This window comes from Drosophila arizonae, chromosome 2 (assembly GCF_054131065.1).
Source record: "Drosophila arizonae isolate 15081-1271.41 chromosome 2, UAZ_ARI_1.0, whole genome shotgun sequence".
NCBI classification, from domain to species: Eukaryota; Metazoa; Arthropoda; class Insecta; order Diptera; family Drosophilidae; genus Drosophila; species Drosophila arizonae.
Window position 1 is genome coordinate 26,360,951 of NC_142922.1, and position 23,923 is coordinate 26,384,873.

At 36.3% G+C, this 23,923-nt stretch overlaps 1 protein-coding gene and 2 long non-coding RNA genes across 6 annotated transcripts in view; all 3 read right to left on the minus strand.

Annotated features, from left to right (window-relative positions):
* Positions 1-4,099: 4,099 nt before the first annotated feature.
* Positions 4,100-6,258, minus strand: LOC149270635 (uncharacterized). 3 transcript variants are annotated; one of them, XR_016268711.1, is made up of 3 exons: positions 5,434-6,156; positions 4,818-5,347; positions 4,100-4,756 (listed from the first exon to the last, which is right to left on the minus strand). It is a non-coding gene; the product is annotated as an uncharacterized LOC149270635 (long non-coding RNA). The 3 variants fall into 3 exon arrangements; XR_016268710.1 differs by having other exon boundaries at positions 4,100-4,693; positions 4,818-6,258; XR_016268709.1 differs by having other exon boundaries at positions 4,818-6,258.
* A 246-nt stretch (positions 6,259-6,504) lies between these two features.
* The window catches only part of LOC149270636 (uncharacterized), a 38,833-nt gene continuing 21,414 nt past the window's right edge, over positions 6,505-23,923 (minus strand). For both annotated transcript variants that reach the window (XR_016269514.1, XR_016269515.1), the window contains exons 2-3: positions 21,389-21,498; positions 6,505-7,621 (exon numbers count right to left, since the gene is read on the minus strand). This is a non-coding gene — a long non-coding RNA (uncharacterized LOC149270636). The remainder of the gene's footprint in view (positions 7,622-21,388; positions 21,499-23,923) is intronic.
* On the minus strand, positions 17,164-17,746 carry LOC149270637 (dynein light chain 7b). Its single transcript, XM_089461826.1, has one exon. The coding sequence runs from the start codon at positions 17,603-17,605 to the stop codon at positions 17,300-17,302; it is 306 nt and encodes a 101-aa protein (XP_089317952.1). The 5' UTR covers positions 17,606-17,746; the 3' UTR covers positions 17,164-17,299.

A 23,923-nucleotide genomic window follows, 5' to 3' on the forward strand; every position in this document is an offset into this window, starting at 1 on the left:
CTTTAAAATCGAAATATAATAGCTTAAGAAATGCTTTGAATATATATATATATATATATATATAAAACAATAATTTTCTTTTGCTTTTTGCATTTCGAGGTAATTTGAAACTGGTCAAAATATAGGAAAAAATACTTAATTTAAATTGCGCCTATTTAGGATTTAATTAATTTGCAACACAGATTTGTTATTTGTGTCTGCATTTAATGAATAAAACATTGTTAACCCACTTCAATGTGAATGTATTTATATATGTTGCACACACATGTAACTCGCATGACACATGATCTGTGAATGTTTTGACCAGGCTTGCAAAAGTATATGTTTATATATGTACATATTTGTAGATGGATAGAAATTTAGCATTCAGTAGGCGCTGTTTGTTAAGAGAGCTGTTCGAGAGCTGGGCAGAGGCATTTTTCTTCATTAACCAGTGGAAAATCAATAAGCCGTGGGGCCAAGCACGCACGGCAGATCCATGAGGAGGAGCAAGGCGAAGACGCGGCACAGGACGGACGGAGGCGACTCGGGACGGAGGCGTGGACGGGCAAGACATACAAATTTTCCAATTAAGCAAAACACGTTTTCTAACGATTATTTTATGCAATCGAAACGAAGAAACGAAGCCAATTAAGACTATCAACGACTCAACGGCGAATGCGACTCTGCATCGCAAATAAATCGTGCGGGCTATGGCTAGAAACGGCCGGAACGGAACGGAACGCAGCGCAAGGGATGGGCAAAGAGGGGGTGGGCTGCTGGCGGAGGGGATTGCCATTTTGATGAATTAATGAATAAGTTGACGTGCCACCGACTGCCGAGCGATCGTCTGTCAATTGGATGTGCAACAATTGGGCGTGCATTCGTTAGGGGGCCAGGAGTTGGCTTGAGTTAGAAGCCCGTTTGCCACCAACGTCGACAAAGCGTAATTGCCAACCGGCATGAATCAGCGTGGGCGTGCGTTGAAACAGGGCGTGGCCAGGCAGGAGCAACAGCCACAGGCACAATCCATGCCACAGGCATAGCCAAGAGCTGCCACGCGCTGCTGCTGCTGCTGCTGTTGCTGCTTGCTGATTTCTTGACGAGCTGCATCGTTTAAAATATTTGCCAGAGATCGCATGCGAGTGATACCGAGACCTCAGCACAATTGTTCAGAGCTATTTTCATTTCATTTTTATGCCCAGCATTTCCACAATTCAAATTTGCACACAAAGTGCCAATTTGGCCCAAAACCGTTGCGCGCGCCTTTTATGGCCAACAGTTGCAGTTGCAGTTGCAGTTGCAGTCGACGTTGCCGTTGCATTTGTAGCTGAAGTCGGGCTGCAGCTGTTGTTTGCCAGGTGGGGCGGAAGGGGCCAATGCATAATTGAATTGAAGCGCTCTTCGCGTTTCTTCAAATGAACGTCAATTAAAAATGCATCATAAACGCCCCCAGCGCCATTTCATAAACGCAGCCTTAATTTATGCTCTCAACTGCTGCTGCCGTCGCTGCCTCTGCTGCTGCTGCCGCTGCTGCTGCTGCTGTTGCTATCGCTGCCCCGGTGAGCTGGTGAGCTGGTGAAGTGCTCGCTCCATCAACGCCAACATGGCCATAAAGCAAACCAGAATCACGGCCACAAGCAGTACGATTCCTCGTACCAGTCGCCAATCCGTGCCAGCTAATTGCCTCATGTTGCTGCTCTTGTGGCAACTCAGTTGCTGCACTTACCACTTGATTGCCAGTTGGATTGATAGATGGCTATCAAAGCCACTGTTTGATTAACTATGACAAATTAATTAAGCCACTAGAAGTCAGATTTAAGCTTCAAGCTAACAAAATCATGCACATACAGCTGATGTAACTATAGAGTTGACTAATTAAATTTTAATTTATTATTGAACTATTTTTATGAATAAAATGTATGAGCTATAAGAGTTAATTAAAGAATCTAGTTAGCTAGCAGATATTTTGACAAATCCATTTTCATTTTTTTTAAGTTGTTAAGGGCTATATGAGACTTGTATTATTTAATCCCTAAACCAAGTCTACATCAATTGGCTGATGAACCAAAATAAAACAGTTTTTCTCCTTAATTGATTGGCATATCTCGTCAATATATATCTTAATATTATATTATTTGTTTCATTCTTATAATTATTATTATTATTTTTTTTTTTTTTTTTAATATTATTCCCTATTCCCAATTATGAATTTGAAAACAAACATAAAAACCCTTTTAGCAGCATAGTCCGTTAATATCTGCGGCAAAACATTCAAAGCCTAAGTATTTTAGCACTTCAATCCAGATTTATACTCTTGAACTCTCAGAACTACTTAGACATTTAACGGCTAGTTAAAATTAAAATATATTAAAAGTATCTAAATAGTTTAAATATAAATTTAGATGATTGATAAATTGTTTGTGTTTTATTTGAAATTTCCGGGTACTTATTTGTACTTATCAATGTATATTTTCCATATATGTATATTCATTTAATTTATTTGAATTATATAATAATACAGTGCCTATAATCTTGAATTGTCTCTAACTCATTTCCTATAGTGCTCGATAAATTTATTTATTATTATTTTTTTTATCAATCTTAATTTTTATTTTTATTTGTTTTTTAATTTTTCCTCCAGATGTTTGTCATATAGTAATAAATTTATTAAAATTATGATTTACTGCGTTGCCATGTGATTAATATAAAATAGATGATTAACTCAAATTGATATAAAAAAGGCAGCCAACTCTTATAGGTAACTCTAATATAAATACTAAATTTAGTATATACTATAAATACTTACATTAGTGAGCAGAGTTAAGTTGAAACAATTTAAAGCAGATAAAAGCGAGCTCCATTGACAGCCAATTATTGAAGCTCAGCCATCATTGAAATGTCTTAATTAGAAAGTTTTCAAGTGCTTGCAACAATAGCGGAAGGGAGGTTCAGGGCTGAGACAGAGAATTACCCTTTGGGCCAAAGCGGCCAAGGGGGCCAAAGGGGCCAACCCCCGGCTTTAATGGCTGGGTGTAAGGGCGCTGTGGGCTTGCTGCAGTCATCATCATCGGCGCGGCGCCTTGGCGTGTTTGTGTGCAAAGCAGTCATAAAAATTACAATAAACAATCATCATCGCGATCCGTTTACACCCACTTTGCACGTTTTCGCAAGCGCCGGCCATGGAAAGTGAAAAAGGATTTCAGTTTGTGCCACTTCCCACTCGAGTCGGCCAGGCAGGTAACACGGCCGCATGGAGTGGGCGGGCTTGGCTAACTAACCAGCTGGCTAACGAGTAGGCAAAACCGTGAGCTATCGCAGTCAACGAAAAACGCTCAATTAGCCCGGCTAAAGGACTCGCTGCCATTTGGCTGGATTTGATGAGCAGCCAGCAGGCAGGAGGCAGCAGTCAGCAGTCAGCAGTCAGTAGGCCGCACTCAGGGGCGCATGCAAATGCTGCCAATTGCTTGATGAACGTGTCCAAGGGTTCATTCACAGGCCAGGCCTAACTCTAGGTAACTCTAACTGTAACGAATGTCTTCATTGCGGCTGTTGCTCTGCCTCTCTCTCTCCCTTTCTCTAGCTCTATTTAACCAACGGCGGCTCTTTTGTCCGGCCATTAGCATTTTGCATAAGGAGGCGGTTGGCTTTGTTTCACCTCTCTCGGTTTGCTGCTTGGACTTGAGCTGCAATTGATTCTTAACCTCGTAATGAGACGTTTGCGTCTGTCTGTGTTTTTATCGGCATCGGAACTGCTGAGCCACTTTGTGGTTTTGTGGGATTAAGTCATCATCTCCGCGGGTTTCTCAAGCCGAGCCGAGCTCAAAACATTGTTCGCCTTTATTGTGGCCCGCGTCAAAGGTGATGCGATCGAGTTGTATCAAATTGTTCAAGCAATAAAATAAAAATTAATGGAATAGTCATTGGTAAACATTTTTATTCTTTATTTTTATTGAGTTCTAAATTAAATTATATTTCTTGGCCAAGACGGAATCCATTTAAAAAAAAAAAAAATAAAAAATAAATAAATAAATAAAAAATATATATTATTAGTACTAGCTGGCCCGGCAAACGTTGCATTGCCCTCTATATTATTTCTAGGTAAAAAATTGTTGAAAGCTATGTTGTTCAGGCTGGGATACACTGATAAATTTATTAATCGGATTTTCATTCAAGCACCTTGTTGTAAACGACATTCTTCGTTTTTTGGTCGGGTGCAAGAACAAATAATGCGGATCGTTTGCCAACACGTGAGCATGCCACGTACAATTGACCATGAGAAAAACACGCATTTTCTAGATTGAGGCCACAAATAGTCAAAGATTGGCCCTGTGACTTGTTGATCGTCATGGCGAAGGCAAGACGAAGCGGGAATTGAATTCGTTTAAATTCAAAGGGCATATCTGTTGAGCTCATCGGAATCCTAGGAATAAGAACTTCCTCATCTTTAAATTTTCCTTTGAGTATCAACGCGTGAATCACATTGCTCATCAGTTTTCTTATCACCAAACGCGTTCCATTGCACAGTTTTGGTTGGTTTAAATTTCTAAGCATGCAAATCATGGAGAATTGCTCTTTTCATAGCTGTGTTCATTTCTTGACGCCGGTCAAGTTGTTCTTCCATATTGCCCATGAAATATATTTGCAAGAATTTTTGCTGTGCATCTTCAATAGGTTGCAATGATCCAATGCGATGGCAAATCTGGCCTTGAATCTTTAAATTCAAAGCCATAGTTATAGTTATATTTACAAACACTATTTACAGAAATCTAACAAACTACATTATTCAAAATTTTTTTTTGGCAGTCATAGAAAATAAAATTTTTAACGTAAATTACCTTAAATATCCGTCTCCAATATTTTCCGCCCCAAATTATGTCATTTGGAAACAGGCATTGTATTTTTGAGTGTTCGCTAGAAAATGTCGTGATTCTAGTGTTTCGCCATAAAGCAGGGAACGCAATGGCTATGGTGACCGCTAATGGCAATGTCACTTTACCACTAAGGCAGCACAAACCGGGCGTTTCACCAGCAAACTTCAATGCGCCACAATGCTAGCAAACAACGTCCATTGGACCAATGCAAACTAAACGATTCAAGCTGTAATCAATGGTGCAATCATATCGAAACGCTGCTCGATTCAAATCAATCCTTGAACCATTTCTTATTGCCGTTTCACGGGCTGCCTCTCTTTGAGAAGCACGAATTAAGGCCCTTCTTCCCTGGGTACTAACGCGGAGCCTTTCTCGGGCGATTTCTCGCTCTTCGTCAGATAATTGACTCGCGCTATTCCGTTGCCTAATTGCATTATGGGTCCGCCGGGAAAGATTAGATCTTCTAGGACGCGGCATTTTTATTAATAGTAATACTGCCCTCGCACAAAACCATATAAAACAATCGAGAAATATAAATATAAATAATTTACACAAATTTATGTTTGAGACAAACAAATACCTGAACTTTCGAGATATTTAGCTTTTGTAAAAGTCCAAAAATACAATTTTTAATAATTAACTTTTTTTTTTTTAATTTCGAATTTTGAATTTTGAATTTTTTATTTATTTTTGATTGTTAGGTTTTAATCTTTTGATTTTTTTTTTTAATTTTTGCAGATTTTTGATTTGAAATATTTATAAAGTTTAAAAGTCCGAAAATATAAAAAGCCAAAAATACACTTTTTAATAATTACCTTTTTTTTTTTTAATTTCGAATTTTTAATTTTTTATTTATTTTTTGAACAGTCAGGTTTTAATCTTTTGATTTTTTGCAGATTTTTGATTTGAAATATTTTTCCTTTTGATTTGAAAATTTTTTTTTTTTTTTTTTTTTTTTTTTTTTTTTTTTTTTTTGAATAGTCAGGTCTGCTCGAGGTCAGGAGACCGTAGACTGACTGACTACATTTGTTTATTTACTTCTACACTATTGTCAAAACTGTCACTGTTACCAAGCCTACTGGGTATAAAAAAAATTTGAACATTTGGGGAAAAAACCGCGTTTTTCAAGTATTCGGCAAATTTTTTCAGTATTTTTAAGACCCTATACTAAACTCGTTGCGGAGACAAATCCAACAAATCAAAAACCATGAAAATTGGTTCAGCCCAAATCAAGTTATAAGCAGTCTTCACTTTTACACAACTTTCTTTTATATATATAGATTTCTATAGATTTTCTTATTTAAAAATTTTATTATTATTATTTTATATTGTGATGAATATACAAAATATAATAAAAATAACATATAAAATGTGTATATTAAAAAAAAAATATAGAAATTTTTAATATTTCAATATTTGTTTCATTAAATAATATAATTTTTGTTTTTAAATAAACAACTTTTTTATTTAAAAAAATTAATTTTTTTTATGTTTTTTATATATTTTGTAATTAATGTACAATATAAAATGTAAACAATGTAAAATTTTTTTATATATGTTTGAAAAATATTTTATTAATATTTAAATATATTTTGAATCAACATGGATATATTTATATTATTTATTCATAAATCTATAAATATTTTGAGCATTTAATTTAAAGAAATTAACATTTAATAAGAAACATTTTATTTTAATTTTACTGCTTCATCTTTTTTCCTACTTGGCCCATTTGATGGGCTCTTAAATTATGTTATGCGTTCACGGATTAGCTTAAGTATATCATTATTATATAATCTCGGAATTATTGAAAAACAAATGGTCGAGCAGCGACAACCTGTTGTCAGCTTTGTGTCAGGCGGTACTCTCGGCGTATTCGAAGAGAGACCATTTAAATTGTCGTAAAAATAAATTTTATTAGGTTTGCCCACTTTGTGTGGTCGTAAAAAGAAATACAGGCGGCAGCCGACAATTAAATGCCAAGCAGAATAGCACAACAAGCCGAAATGGCATTTTAACAACTATATAAACAAATTGCGGTTAATACAAGCGCCTGGCCCGAATTTTATGTTCTTTTTACGACTTGACGCCACTTGGGCCGATGCGCTGCCAAATCCGCTCACTCACTCAGCTCAGCTCAGCTCGGCACAGCTCAGTCACTAACTCACTCACTCACTCGACGAGGATCCTTTGGGTCAGGGGTTGAAGTGTCCTGAGACTCTGACCGAGTCGTTTGCCAGCATCCTGATCCTGTTTGAGTGCAGTTGCGACTCGCTGCGGCGTTCATTTGCTTTTGCACTCGAAAGTTGGGTTTTACGACTTTTTTACGATCTGTTAGTGTGACATGATGACAATCAATATAAAAGACATAAAAGCCAAGTTCCGTGACGTATGCCATAATTATTTTGATACCCCTCAAACTGCTCAGCGGAGGCTGCGATTGCGATGTTTGCATCCATCAGATGCTCTTTTTTTTCCATAGACATAGACATCGTTACTTTTATGAGGTGGCTCGGATGTTGCTGCCGTTAGTTTGATGTTGATGATGTTTGAGGAAACGGTGGTAAAATTTTATTTGAATGCATTTGCCTCCTCCAGCCAGCCAGCCTCTCCTCTGCCGCTGCCCATGCCGGCTGCATATGGACTTTTTATGGCATTTTAACGATTTGTTTTGACTGCGGATTTGGCCAGCATCTTGATGAGCTATGCGCGCAATGCCACAGCTCGTTGGGGCCCTGATTTACGGCCTGGGAGCAGCTTCTTTTGGCCTGCAATAAGAAGGGAATGAAAAGCCTTAGTAATCTCTGCAACAAATGCTATATTATGCTCTAACTTCTCTAGTTTGATTAGTCTATACAATATGTCTCCTATACGAATGCATGTATTCATATCGCGCTGCTTCAACTCGGCCTTCTACGAATACTTTTTCTTGTCGCGTTTCGGTTTTCAAGATGGCAGCTCAAATGCTTGAATTGAAACATATGCGGAACGCCCGTTCTAGAGCTCGGGTTCGGAAAGGCTGCTGCTTCTTAAGTGCCTGCGCAATATGCGGTCACATTAAATCATCTGCTTGTAGTATATCATCTTGGCTTCGGAATGGAGGCAGAGCACTATGCACTCGCTCACGCACAAGTACAGGCCTGACAAATATACCATATATACATATGTATATATATAGCATATATGCACATATGTATTTCGAAATGAAGTCATACTCATCCAATGAGCGTCTTAAATGCGCTGCGCATTCGTCTCTGACGAGCGCAAGAGCATCGTATACTATGTACTTCAATTGAATTAAACTTTGCTGCTGCACAATTTTAATTAATTCAAAGCTCAGTCGTGAGTCTCGAATAAATATTTCAAATATTTAATGCAATTGCTAGAATAGGTAATTGAATTTGGTATAGATAGAGATTATAAGTATAAGAAAAAATATATTGAAAGTAAATTAGTATTCTGAAATATTTTTCATAAAAGCTATTTTAAGATGATTTAATGTGAATCATTTTAAATGCTGGAAAGCAAATTTTAGATAAACTCATGCAATTAATGTTGCTAAATAACTGTAATTTTTAAATTATTTTTAAAGAAATACAATTTAGTGTTTCGACCATTTTTGTTACTTTACATCATATAAAGAGCTCTTATAGAAAATAAATTTAAAATATTTATTTAAAATGAACGTGGTAATTATATTATTTCAAACTTAATTTGTTATATGCTTTTTGACTGTCTTTTGATTGCTTGAACAAAGAAAGGCAGGCGCCTCTTGGCGACAGGCTCACAAATACCATAAATGAATATTTCTTTGCTACTTTGCCTTGGTTTCTATTTTTCGAGAATAAATGAAACATTTTGGCAATGCAAAAACAAGTCGAATGAGCCGAGCCTCAATGCGGCCCAAATCATGTGAGGCAAAAGAGAAAGTTGTTGGCCTTTTGTTTGGTATTTGGCAGTGGTTTTGTTATCAGATGCTCGAGGGCGCGATCACCGCAGCAGCAACAGCAGCAGCAGCATCAGCAGGAGCATCCCCGTGACAGACCCAAAAAATCCAAGCCCAATTCCAATCACAGTTGCGCATTACCTACAGTGAAACACCAGACCAGCCAAAAGGCTCGGCTCGGCTCGGCTCGGTTTGGCAATTTTACAGGCATTTACAATTGCAGCGTGTAACGAGCGGGCGACCAGAACGATCCAACGATCGCTCGGTTGTCGGGCTAGTGAAACATATTTTTATGATTTATTACCACGCCGGCAATAATCGAAAGGCCGACGAGCACAATGCCCAGCGCATCTAGCTGTATCTATGTGTGTGTGTGTATGTGTGTCCTCTATGGACTGGGACTAGAGATATGCGAGATAACAAGCCTCAGTCGTGAGTCAAAACAAATATCGCTCGCTGGTTCTAAGGTCAGCTAAAAAGTCTTCTCTCTATCGCCTTGAGCAATTTTTTGTATGCTCGAGGACATGTTGAAAGGTAGCTTCATAGCAGAACTATGCAGTGTTCCGTTTAGTCCTTCAGCATGTTTTCATTTTGTTTTTCTTTTTTATGACACATTTTTATGATTTATGAATTGCTTTGGTTTTTAGCCTATCGTTGCCTTTATATATATATATTTTTTTTTTTTTTTTGGGAACGCGGCCTTCGAAAAAACTGCTGGGAGGGCCCGCTAGCCGAACGTTTAGCAACCGAAGTTAGGATTATGATCAGCCTTAACGGGCTTTGTTTATAATTGTTTACGTGAAATTGGGCGTATCGATGTGACTTTTCAGAAAATTGTAATTAGGCCATTGTCGCGATAGTCAAAAAAAAGAAAAAAAAGTCGACTTGTTGAAATTGAGAAAATTGGAATAATTAGGTTGAGATGAATGAAAGACATTTGAATGTTTGAGTGTAAAGAACTGCATTAGTTGATAGAACTGTATTTATTATATATTAAAGTGAGCAAAAAAATATAATGAATAATTTTTAATAATTTAAGATATATCTTAAATGTTTTCATTAAGATGAAAGATAGAAAAATGCAGGATAAAATAAAATAAACTATAAGAATAACTGGATGAGGGCCTAGAAGTTTTAAAATAAATATATGTTTTAAATATTAAATAATGTAATGTAATGTCTTTTGATTAATTTCTTCAGCAGAAGAACTAGGATAATTCCAGCTTTTCCAGCTTCACATCAGCTAACAGTTTTTGTCTCAGTCATATGATATATATATGCACATTTTCATATAGTAAACTCTAACAATTGTTTTAATTTAATTTTCCAATTCCGAAAACTTGTTTTAGTGGCTCGTACGAGAAGAGCTCTTCACAATTATGTAGTAGACAAGACGACATGTTCTCGTCGAGAATGGCTCAGCTCTATGCTGGAAATCTCCAGTGTTTACATTGCGAAAACAATTGAAATCATAACAATAAAATCAAATTCGAAATTTGTGAGTACGCGAATGGGCCACCGCAACGAGGCAACGAGGCAGCGAGGCAACAAGGCAGCGAGGCGACTTGGCAATGGGCAATCGGCAACCAGTTGCGTCAGCCAACAGAAAGAGAGAGAGAGGAGAGGAAGAGAGTGCAAGCGGGAGAATTGGCAATGTGAGAAAATGTGTTGCACAAGCCAAATGTATAAAGGTAAATGGGTGAAATGCTTAAGAAAATCAACTCAACGAGCAGCCAGCATGGCAGAACTGAACTGAACTGAGCTGAGCAGCAACTGCTGCAAAGACAGTGCAAACGAAATGGCCATAAACTTAAGCCAAACGGCCAACAGCGGGAGAGCAGTGCGGGTGTGTGCCAGAGCCCAACTTGAGGAGCAGGAGCAGAAGCAGGAGCAGGAGTCGATGGCAGACTCAACCAACCAGTTTCGACAACGCGAACTCCGAACTTAATCGAAACATCAAAGGAGTACAGAAGAGAGTCAGCTACAGCAATAGCAACAACAACAACAACAACAACAACAAGAGCAACCAGAAACTTATTAAAAACAACAAGTGCAGCGCTGCTCGGCAAACGTTGAGGGAGCTGCAGGGGGGACAGCGGCTGGCCACTCAGTGGGTGCTGTGGGGGTCTGCGAGCTGCTTGTGCAGTGGCAGCACGTCCCACAGCCCGTCGGACATCGCTGCACTGAGCGAAACGAGAATATCAGTTAATGCCAGCTGAGAATCAACAGAAGCACTCAAAATGGGCACTTTCGGTCGCAATAACCACGACATTTACGATTATTTTACGGCCACTAAAAATCAAAAGTGTAATTTACGGAACCAAAGCAAAGCGAGCTGAGACACCGAAACAGAGACAAACACACACATACAAAGCCAAGCTGTGAGTACAATTGAGTGAGAGAGAGGGGGAGCAAGAGAGAGAGGGAGAAATGATAGTTATATACTACTGCATAGAGCAAGTGACAGCAACTGTATCGATGCAGCTTTGATGATTCAGTTGATGAACTCTGAGTGCTTGGCCTGGGTCAAAGGCAAAGCTGTGAAATGTAGAGGAAACAATGAGAGAAAATTTAGCATCAAATGAACTGAAAAAGAAGTAGATGAAGGTGAAAAAATATATAAAAATATATTAGTATACTATAATAGATCAATTTGTGTAAAAAACTGCATCAGTATATATAAAGTATTTTTTCTTTCATTTTAATTTATGAGCTTAGCTCAGCAAGTCTCATAGAACTTATCCTGCAGAATATTCATGATTTAATGATGTGATTTTTATATGTTCCAATGAACTGTATTCTCTTAGGTGTATGCCAAATAATTAGAACACAATATATTTATATATAAGGTAATATATCTTATTTATTTTATATTATATTAATTATATATTATATATAACTTAAAATGTTAATACCTATATAGAAACAACCCACATAGAAAGATGAAAATGTATTCATATTAGATATTATGCATATTGTACTAAAAACGTCGTCTGCATCTTTTTTTTAAAGGCTTTAGAAATTATTAACATTAAAATGATCTTATAAAAAAAAAAATACAAAAAAAAAATTAAAAAACAAATAAATTAAAATAAATTAAATAACATAGAAAAAAAATATTCATATATGTAAAATAAAATTCTTCAAAATGAATTCATTCTTCATTATACATTTATTTTTTATTTTTGTTTGCTTATTTAAGTTAATGTAGTGCAAACTATATATAAGGCCCAACTTTTTGACGTCTTCTAATATTCGTCTTTATTATTGAATTGATATTAATGTATCAGCTCTGAGGGAAAGCAAAACATGATAATTTAATCAATATTTATGAAGAACAAAAATAGCTGAAAATAAAAAAAATACTTCAGGTTCTAAATATTCAGGCAAATTAATTAGAAACTTGGAGTGTTGCAAAAATAGCTAAATTGATTTAAATAACAATGGGCTTTGATTTTATTGCCTATTAATTGTAGTCCATCAGGAGGGATAAAATATAATAAAAAATGTTCTATCTATAGAATTCGGGGATCCCTGAGATGGTGGAAAATATATCAATAAAGAAGGTGAATAGCAAGTGATTCCGTTCTTTAGAACACATCAATACAGCCAGAGCTATTGTAATTATATGTATTTTTAAAATACCATCTTAACACACAGAGAGAAAGGCGGACTCTACTTAGTATATATTCAATTATTTTTTAGAAATAAAAAATACATATATCTTAATTATACATATAAAGCATTTTAAACAAATTGAAAAAAAAGTTTGCACTGAATAAATAATACTTTTATTTTGATTTTATACCATATAATATTCTAAATAAAATGATTAAATATGTATTATTTATATATGAAATATTTTAATAAATATTAATGATGTTTTAATACAACTATTTTATTTCAAATAGTATACTAAATAAAATTATTCAATATTTATGTATTATTTATATATGAAATATTTTAATAAATATTAATAACTATGTTATTTTTAATACAACTATTCTATTTCATATAGTACACTAAATAAAATTGTTCATTATTTATTATTTATATATGAAACATATTATTGTAGCCATTGTGCCATTGCGAGAATGGCAGGGCGAGAGGGCGGCCACCTTGTCCATAAAAACCAGTTGGGCTGGCGTGCGGGACGGACGGAAGGCAACGCCATGTCGAGGTGCTCGCGTGCAGCGCATTTTGTGGACAACGCCGACAGCAAAATGAAAAGCTGGAATTGCAAGTACGAAGAGCTGGATGTGGATGTCGATGTGGATGTGGATGTGGCAAGTGAAGCGCAAATGGTTGGACTGGACTGGACTCGGCCTGTGACTGCGACGGCGAATGCAACGGCGACTGCGACTCAGTTGAGGTTTTTAGTTAACGTATTCGGTTTTGCCTTTTTGCACTTGTGCGCGTGCAGCACCTCGAGACCCTCCCCCGGCTCCCGCTTCCCAAGCTGGCAATCGGAGCCCATCGAGCTGCATTGAGCAGCTGGTGCAGCGCGTTGAAAGATGATTTTCATGTTTTGCCTCGCCAAATGCCCTCGACCCGCCAGCCATGCCCCACCGCCAGAGCGTTGCCACGTCTCGCCTCATCGGACTCAAGGATCCTAACGATGCAGCGATGCAATCTTCTTGTCTCAAGCTCGCGTTTACTGACATCTTGATGCCTCGATTGCTCCGATTTTGAATGAAATGCTCAGCGCTGCAATTCAATGCGCTGTCCCAAATGTTGTGACAAGCCAGCGAAATTGAATTGAAATCTTTGATTGGCAACAGAGCCAATCACTTGCTTGGCTTAGCAGTGCTTCATTTTATTAGCCCATCCACAATCGAATCAATTTTAATTGAACTGCTCTTACTTATTTTTATTTTTTGTTGCATGCAGTTTACTTTGAGCTACCAGTTTGCAATAATTGTAGTTGTAGTATGAGGAAGTCAGGCATGGAAAGATGAATTTTGTATCTTCTTCATCATCAGCTACTGCATAATTAAAGCACCAAGCCCAACCTTGAAGAATTCCTTATTAAGAAATATGATACATGAAGCTGCGTACATATAACAGTTTAGACTAACAGAATGTATGTGGGTTTAAAAAATGGACTAAATGTCTTTCAAATAACATTTACCTTCAGCCAGCATAACTATAATATTTAGCTCTCCAACAAATACTATTCTATGACCAAAATTATTCAGTCACCAGAAATAGTTTACTTCTTATATAATTGAAAAATTCCCTATTACTCGAAACATTTAACATATCAATAGACATAACATATCTGAAAGCATAAATCGCTGTTAATTTGCAGACAAACTTCGAAGGAGTAACAGTGGCAGTCAAACCGCTCAAGCAGTGACTCTCAAAGTCAGCATTGACGTCAGCGCATAACGACCCATAGATGGCGCATGCAATATGCTGCTGCCATCTATTGCATAATAGCTGCAACTGCTGCTTATTGTTAACGTCGTGAGCAGCAGCGGCAGCAAATGACATTTAATATTTAAATAATATTATTTTATTTGTATTTTATTAAACTCATTTTATTGTAATGCTCTTGTGGCATTTATATTTTATTATATTCATTTGATTGTAATCTTATGCTTTTGTTATTTTTAATAAATTCACTATAATTCAGGTCGCTCTGTATTTCTAATACTTGTCATTCACTTATTGACTTTTCAATATTTGTAAATTTTTGTTTTATTTAATTTTTTTTAAATTTAATAAATTATTAAAAATATATTTTTTATAAATACTTTCTTATTATTATTTTTAGTTATTGTGTATTTTATCAAGCGTTTTTCAGTTCATTCTCGTCTGTACACCTATCCGTCTGTCTTTCCGTCCGTCCGACTCAACAAAATGTCTGTACGGCCTCCACCGTTGTACGTGAATGACGTCTGCGCCGCTGCGAGTCTCAACTGAAAATGTTTGGTGGTTGAACGAGTCTGAAAAAAAATTGAGCATTTCATCAAAACGGGTTCGGGTAGGGGTGCACTGCGCGAAACCGGTTGAGCTGCCTTGTTGAGAGTTATGCTTGTATAAGGAAATTGAGAATGATATCAACAAACGATATATGGCCATAAGTAAATTAATAACATGCATATTTATATATATTTTCCATAATAAATATTTTAAATTCCTACAATATATCTCTTATGGATTTCTTAATATTAATTGTCTAGCTAATTTCTCTTAGTGCAGCGACATGGGCTGAGCCAGCGCCAGGCAAAATGGGTTTGGCCTGCGCATTTGAGTGAGAGGATTTTTCTGCTGCTCACTTAGTTCCGTCTCAGTCTCCAGCTCCATCTCCATCCCTGTCACTCGTACAGCGCATATACGCTTGTATGTGTGTGCGTGTATTTTCTATTTTTATTAGTAGTTGCTTCTTGTAGCACTCACTTAAATCCCATTTCTATGGCTTTTCGGCGTTTGAATGAACTTAATTGATTTGGAACAGGCTCGTCGATGCAACAGCTTCGATTTGATTTGGGATTCACTCAGGAATTCGTATTTATAGTAGACAACAAGTTCTAGGAACTGAGCTAATAGTCTAATTTAGAGTTATGAATTTGTTTATGTGTGAATGAAGCATTATCGGAATATACACATATAATAGAAATTTTCATATTTCAGACATTTTAATTAAATAAATACGAATTCTGAATTTATGAACATTTGAATGGGGACTTATCGAGTATTAAATTAATTATAATATCTAGATATTGATATAGACAAAGCTCTATTGGAGAATAAATATTATAATTTGTATACAGAGGCAGGCAGCTGACTTCTGACGCTGACCAACCCGTTTGACGCTCTTACCTAGAGCTAAAATGCCCGTTTAATATACATATATGATTCGTGTTTGTTTGTTGTTGTATTTCATGTTTGGTTTGTCGCACAACTTAATTAAATTCATAGAGCTGCTCGCGTGAATACATGTGCCAGGGCCACGCCCAAAGGGACGCGGGTCGAGGCAGAGGGGAGGCCATACTAAAGGATATGTGCGCATTCTATTAAAATGTTAGCTTGAAATTCAAGTTGAGGCAGAGCAAAGCGTTTTATTTGAATATAATGCCGAGTGTTACGAATTGCGAGATGAAATATGAATGCTTGGGGGGGTTAGAGCTGAGATGAGTTCTTGAAATGAAGTCGTCAACAAAATGGTCCATGGATTAATTGAATTTCACGCTGACTGAAATGAAGTGCGCAAAATGAACCCGACCTTGCCACCAAGGTGGAGTTCACAATGGACCAAGAGCGAGACGAAAAGCCAGTTACATTCGAGGAACTCTCGCCATCTACAATTGCTGTACAAATTTGTATTTATTTCTATATCATCTGTATGTACCACAAAACGACTCAAGACAATGGACAACTGCCTCGAGATAGCAATGGAAGAATGGCCCTGGGAATGGGATCGGGCATGGATAACCAAGTACAAAGCGCACCCCAGGAGCGTCTTCGTGGTGATTATGGCGTTGCCGTGGCCCGGGGTAAAAAAGGCCAGATAAGTTATTGTAACGAGCGAGCAACCCCTGCAAAGGCCCGGGCCTGTAAAAATAGGACAAGTTCACGCACACGCACACACACACACACACACGCATGCACTCTGATAGTGTGGAGGGTGCGCCGTTAAAATGAGTTACGAGCTCTGCCATTTTAAATTAAAATAGCAGCCAGCATCCATTGCAAGATGAAAATAGCAAAAAAAGAAAAGAAGAAAAGAGAAAAACGAAAACGAAAAAGGTCAAAGGCCATTTCCACCCCAAGTTTATCTACAAAATGGTCATGTTGACAGAAGTAAATCTTTTGAATTATCGCATTAGAATGCCGCATTCTCATGGATAAATTTCCAGCCCGGCTGCCCAATGAAGCCATGCCATAAATAATGCCAATGTCACTTGGGTATTATAAAGGATTTTCGGTCTGCTCTGACAATCTATACCTCTTCGTATTGTTGACTCAGGCGTTCAAAAGGGGTGCAAGCTTAAGATGGAAGATTGTAGTTTGAAGTTAAAATCAACTCAATATATAAAGATGAACGAATAAATTATATATATTATATATTTGTATAGAATATATTTACAAAATAATATTATATAATTTTATATATTTTCATAAAATATTAAAATACCTTATTAATTCTTATACTCTGATATATATCTCTAAAATATTTTTATAAAATATTAAAATACTCTATGAAGTCGCGTAGTATATGAACAATTCCCCCTTTAGAGTAAGACTTTTCATATTTATAAAATATTAAAATACTCTATGAAGTCGCGTAGTATATGAACAATTCCCCCTTTAGAGTAAGACTTTTCATCAATTCAAGCATAAGTAACTCACTATATATTTGGGAGGCAAACAAATTTATATTTTCTTATTTTTCGAATTTTTAAAATGTTAATGTAAGGAACATATCTATGGGACTAATTTTTTATTTCCCTGAAACACTCGCAGGGTATCGGAATCTCTATGCATTGTGTGTTTATTGTAATACGGTAATAGTAAACAGCTCCTCGGGTGCAACGAGGTACTCGAACTTGCGAGTAAGCACACGCAGATAACAGAGCGAGTTCGACGGATCCAGATCACGGACGGCGCTCTGCACAAGTCCGGCCAGCAGGATATTCATGTGCTTCACTATGCCCTGGGCGCTGGTGTTGTCGAAGGACGTGGCAGCCACATTGCCTGATGTGTTGTCAGATACCACGTAGCCCAGGGTATTCTCAGCAGTTATGCGCTCCGTATTGGCAGCGTTTTTATTGATGACATCCTCCAGCACACGATTCATGTTTGCTTGGATCTATTTATCAGATTTGAATATATTTCGTATTTTTTTTTTTTAGTGTAAATTGTAAATCTTTAACAATATTTTTTACGTATGTTTTCAATGTAAAGTCCATGCAGGGAATGAACAACTTCGATATGTGTGTATGAGCTGGGGGGAAATTTGAAAAGGTTACTCTGATTCGAATTCAACATTTGAAATACTTGATTTCAATTTACATTTGTAGAGCAGTTAAAAGAGAAGCGAAAATATTAAATAAATGCAGACAATATATTTGTAGAATTTCTTTGCTTAAAATATGTTTTATGAAACCTATTTTAAATATTTGAAATTCATATTAATATTATTATAAGATATTATTTAATATTTTCGGTACCTTTTCTGACCTTTGACTAGGGGTAAAATTCATAAATTAAAATTAGAGCTAAAACCAACTTTAATAATAATATATGTATATAAAATTGGCATTAAAAATGAATAAAACAATGAAATTTATGTACGTCTATATAAGACATATGCATTGTATTCCATAAAATAGTTCAGCTTATCTATTTATCAATGATTTGTTCCCTAAATATTTCAGTATATCTATCTTGAGTTTTATTATGCACAAATGCCATTGAACTTGTCTGGGCTACAGTGAGGTCAGTCGGAATTACTTCATTGAATTGAACGGCTCAAGTGGGCGCGTGGCTGTTGCTCCGGAGGCCGCGCCCCCCAATCTCTGCGCGGTCGACAGTCCGCCTCGTCAAGCGGTTCTCATTTCATTTTCGTGCGCATTTAATGGCGTCTGTTATTGGCTTTTAACGAGATTTCCACTCGACTCCATTGCGCTTTTTAATGTACGCTTAATTTTAGATGACTGCCGCCGAGCTGCCTCTACCCCTCTGCCCCTCATCCACTCATCAGCAGCTAATTGAGTTTGTGACTTTGAACCGCATTGGCCCAGGTCGTTGACTTGGCTCTAATTACGATTAGCTTAGAGCGAAAGAAATTCCCCAACTGCTCTAAATTGATATAAATCAAATGCTTTAAGTCGCAAGTGGCCATATTTAGTCGAGTCTAAGCTCATCTGTATTCAGGGCTCTACACATTTTTGCTGGCCAAGTGCTTGTCGGACAAGACCGGCGAGTGCATATGCAGCCCCCCGCGCCCCTCGCTGGCAACAAACCCAAAATGGCCACTTGAGCACCCACAACGGCCATAAAACACTTTTGGACATGTTGTTGGGCAAACAACAACAACAACAGCAGCAACAACAAGAACAGCAACTCAAATGTGCTTTTTCTCAGTGTTGTGGTCAATAAAATGTGCATAAATTTTTGGTGCCATTCAACGGCTAAACTGAAACTGAACCGGGACTTGGCCCACGAGCGCTGGATTTGTTGGAGCTACTCATTTAACGGCTAGCGGCAGGCAGGACCAAAACCCGTTCCAGGCAACACAAAAACAAACCATGGAACAAATTTCAATCGTATAACAGATAAAAATAAGTTAAATAATGGGGTAACTCATAGAGATGTTTTCTTTAGGATAATAAAAGCCAAAGAAGAATATAGTAAAATAAATAAATAAAATTTGTATTGTACATAATAAATTATTCTTATATAATTAATAAGTTATCATAAGTTGAAGAAAAATAAATAATAAATAATTAATTAATAAAAAATTAAACTCTCAAAATTAAATAAACAATAAAATTTTAATTGGCAATAGAATCACTACTTAATATTCTTAATTTATTTATACATAAAAGAAACGCTAATTTGTTTATCAATTCAATGTGTTAAATACATAGAATAGGAAATGAATTTTCTTCAAAGATAGAAATATATCTTGGCATACTTGTTTAAAGCAAATAAATTTAACATGTTTTTAATATATGAATATTTATAAAACATATATTTAACATTCCTTTAATAGATAAAATTATTATTCTAATGCTAATAAATTTCAACAGAATATGTTTAAAGTCTTCGAAACTAAACAAGTTTAAGGCAAAAGCAAATATAAAATTTAAATGAAATAAATGAAGAAAATTCGTATAAAAACGAAAAAATCAAAAACAAGTTATAATAGGATTGGATTACTATATCTTAAAGCTAACGTTCTCATATATATACTATTTCATTCTTCTTGATTGAAGTTTGAATAGTGCGTCTTATTTGAAAAAATAAAAATAACAGTAAAAATCATAATTACGCAAATGAAAAACTGAAAATAGTAAAGGTATTTAATTCGTATTATAGTATATAAGTATTATTATTTATGCTTTAGTTTGAAAAAAGACAGCAATGCATACGATACATTCCATATGGGTGGACAATTATTGGCTAAAGTCTTCAAGTAACTCGATAATCACAATTGTCTCAAAACATTGTATAGACCATTCATTTATGTCTAGATATGTGTGTTTGATTCCTGCAGAGGTTTGTTAATTAATATATAGTGTGGCCCGATAATCATTTCAAATTACAAAAAAATCTATAAAATAAAAAAATACTTATTGATTTCTAATTCAAGTTTTAGCTCCCGCAGAACACTTTGATTGAATTTGTTTATTAAATTGTGGTTATTCCGGCCCCATTGTACAGCTGGATCTCTGCTTTGTGGCATTTTGTGGGGCGGCTGTGGTCGACCCGCCGGGCAATGATATATGGCCAGCAAATGCAAAACGGCAGATTTGTATGCGGCCGGGCGACGCTTCGGATTTGGCCAGTTGGGCCGGGCGAAATGAATTGTGTTTTGGGCCTGAATTTGTGTTGCGGCACGAGTATAACAGCCATTTGAAACTATGCAAAATGCGAGCTCGTAAATAGCGAGAACTGCAGCAACAGTGCTTCGCTCCCCTCGTTCCCCTCGCTGCCCACGCTTATCTCTGCGCTATGTGGCATGCGGCTGGCTGGTTGCAGTTGCAGTTGCAGTGGCAGTAGCGCCTGGCGGGGATTAGGAGCAGCGCAGTGCGCTTATCCAGAGCCCAAAATAGTTTAGCATTATGCAGAGCGCATAAATCATATAATTAGATCGGTATCAAGCCAACTGCATAACTCATTCGCCACTCGCCCAGCGATAGGCCGAAAGGCGCTCTAATGGCCGCCATGAGTTCATAAACAACGAAACTCAAAAAGAGGCAACGCACCCAATTCGTTTGTTAATTACAAAAAACCAACAAAAAAGTTGAGGAAGAAGAAGAAGCATTCACGAGAATCGAATTGAAAGTCGCTTTTCCTGTGGGTCGCAGCACTTTCCCTGCTACATTTACCGTTTGCCCAGTATGCAAATGAGTCTTTGAGTGTTTCATGCCGCCCGCTTTGGCTCGAGATTCGTTCGGAACTCAGCTCCGGTCAACGCCCAGCAGTCAGCTGACCAGACGACCGGACGGACAGACGGACGGCCGGCGAGCCAGTCGCACTTCACCTACATTCTGTATCTGTATCTCGTTCTGGTTATTTCTTGTTCTTGTTTTGGGCTTCATTTTGGGCTCTGCGAAAGGGCAACACGGCACACATGGCACAAATTGGACGACACGTCCCCCCCGCCCATCGTTCCTCTTGGGTCAGTCTGGCAAACATCCTTTGCCTCGGGCTACCCCACAGGCACACTGACACACATCCAGGCTGAGCCAGTTATGTTCTCAACTCCACATTTCATCAAAGCACACTCGACACAGTCCAGTTTCATTATATAACACACACACATACACACACACAGACACATATGCATATACATATTCATAAATAAGCAACTACCACACATTTATTCATATGCATGTGAAGAGACACTCACCTAAACGCATTTCGAATTTTTAATGCTCATATGCTGTAAATTTTTTCTGCTGTCCAGAGTAGAAGTCCACTCGCATCTGTCCTGCGGGCAATGTGTGCATGTGTGTTGTCCTTTAATTGGAAAGTGAAGGGATAATGTGTTAAATATTCACAAAGTTGAGGCATTCATTTTCATCAGTTTAATTGCATTATGTGATATAAGTGAAAATAATTGGAAAATATTTCAAATTATAAATTTCTTTATTTAAGGAAACAAACAAACAGGATTAAGGATATGTTTGTAATATTTATTTTTATTTAAATTAATTAATTTAAATTCAAAACAAACAACATATACGAACAAAGCTGGATCTAAGAGTGAACAAATTCATACATAAATTAATAAGGTAAATTAAAATAAAATAAAATATTCGAAATGTTATGTCTATTATAAGTATTTTATTCTTACTACAGAAAAAATGTAACTATTAAATTATGATTATTATTATTATTATTTTATTTTATTTATTTATTTTTTTTTTTTTTTTGTATTTAAATGGGACACTTTTGATTTTGAATTTCTATAAAGCAAAATGTTTTCTTTTATAATTAATATTCAAGATGTTACAAGACCCTGGTCCTTAATGATATTTGTAAGCAAATAACATAAGCACGAAGCGAAAGACATACAAAAACCTCATAAACATTAGATTAACTTTAATATATAATGTGTAATACTAATAATAATATATAATAATAAAAACAAAATAATATGATAATAAATATAATTATATAATGTATTATTTTTATTTGAGTTTATTTAAAATTCAAAATTTCTAGCCTGAAGCCATCGTAAAAGGAAAGTCAATGGGCAGCATTTACCGTTCGTCTATTCATTCCTCCACCTTAACCAAATTTGATTTCGTTGTTCGTAAAAATGATGACAAGATATTTGCATTTCAATTATATCCATTACCATCTATATTTATTTCATTTCTTTAATATTATCTTATTTACAAAACTCCTTTTTTATACTCATTCGCATTGGTTTTGTGCATGTTCATCTTCTTTTCTCTTTTTCACTTTTCTCGCTAAGAGAAGCAGACATATGTAATTGTATAATAGAGCCCTCATGAATTAGTTAATGAGTAATAAGTACCCTTATAAAAGTAGCCCGAAGCTAAATTATGATAAACTTCTCTTCAATTAGATCAAGTTAGGGTTTCTTTACATTTCTTATAGATCAACCAAAAACAACAAATTGAATTGAAATTAAATCTTGTTAATTCAATTTTTCAACAAGTTCCATATTATATTCAAATTTCTGCTCATTTCGCACAAAGTTAATAGTTTATTTGTTTACAATTTTAGATTCTTTGTAAAGCTTTAACTTATTTTCTCACGCATTATTTCACACAATAAAAACAGATTATTTATTCAGCAAAATTTCGGGCAATTAAAAATCATTTGAATGAGAGCGGCATTAAATGCTGAAAAATAGATAGCGATTTAATGCGTGTTTCCAAATTGTTATGGGCACCTGGGGACAGAGTTGAGCGAGTTGCCATTAGCACATAATTTCGGCATTTTATTGACAAATATTAAAAATCGATTGGGAACAATAAACACTGTGAAAATATTGCAACGCCGAGCCGAGCAAAGCTCCCATTGACAAATGGCATTATTTGTGGGCCGAATTTATTTGAGTGCCTTCTAAATATCAGCTAATTCAAGGCAATTATTTAGATGATGCGAGATTTCGTATGCAAATTCAAAATGCTCTCCGATTTCGAATGGCTCCACGCCCACTCTGGTTTCACGGCTGGCCGTAAATTGGGGCCGAGGGGACATCTCGAGCTTCAAAAGGTGCAAAACTGCGCGCTTAAATAAATTAAAATTAGCAAATTAAATTAAGCAAATCTCGGCGACTCGTTTAGCACATGCCAAATGACTGAGGAATAAACTTGGCATAAATTTCAATTTATTTAGGCAAGAATTCTTGATAAAATCTTAGAAATCTTTTGCTTATTTATTCCATTTTTATTTCGCTTAAAACATGAGGTGAACAAAAAAAAAAATAAAAAGTATATCAAATGCATAATCAAACGAATTTCAATTTTATTTGCCAGAAGGTGAGAGATTTTTATTTCTGTAAGCAACAAAGGCGACTTACAAAACAAACGCAGACACAAAGGGAACACGATTTGAACGAGAAAAGAGAGAGGCGAAGAAGAAGAAGAGACGTATTCAAAAGATAAATTTCTTAATTTAAATTCAGACCCCAACGCTGAGTTGCCAACGAGTCGAGATTTTTTTGGGGTTTTGCCGACGCAGCCCCTCCTCAAAGTTAAAGGCAGGGAAGACAGGGGGAGCAACAGAGAGAGAAAGAGAGAGAGAGAGAGAAATGGTTTTCATTTCCGTTACAAATGTTTTCAATTTGGTTAGAGATGAATACACGCACAGATAGAGTGAGAGGGGGAGGGAGAGAGAGAGAAAGAGGGAAAGAAAGAAAAGAAACCCGAAATTCAATTTTCAAACGTTTTATTTCGACAACATT

Excerpts from the sequence above, each read along its gene's own strand:
- LOC149270637 (XM_089461826.1), bottom strand. The coding sequence starts at position 17,605 with ATGAATCGTGTGCTGGAGGATGTCATCAATAAAAACGCTGCCAATACG.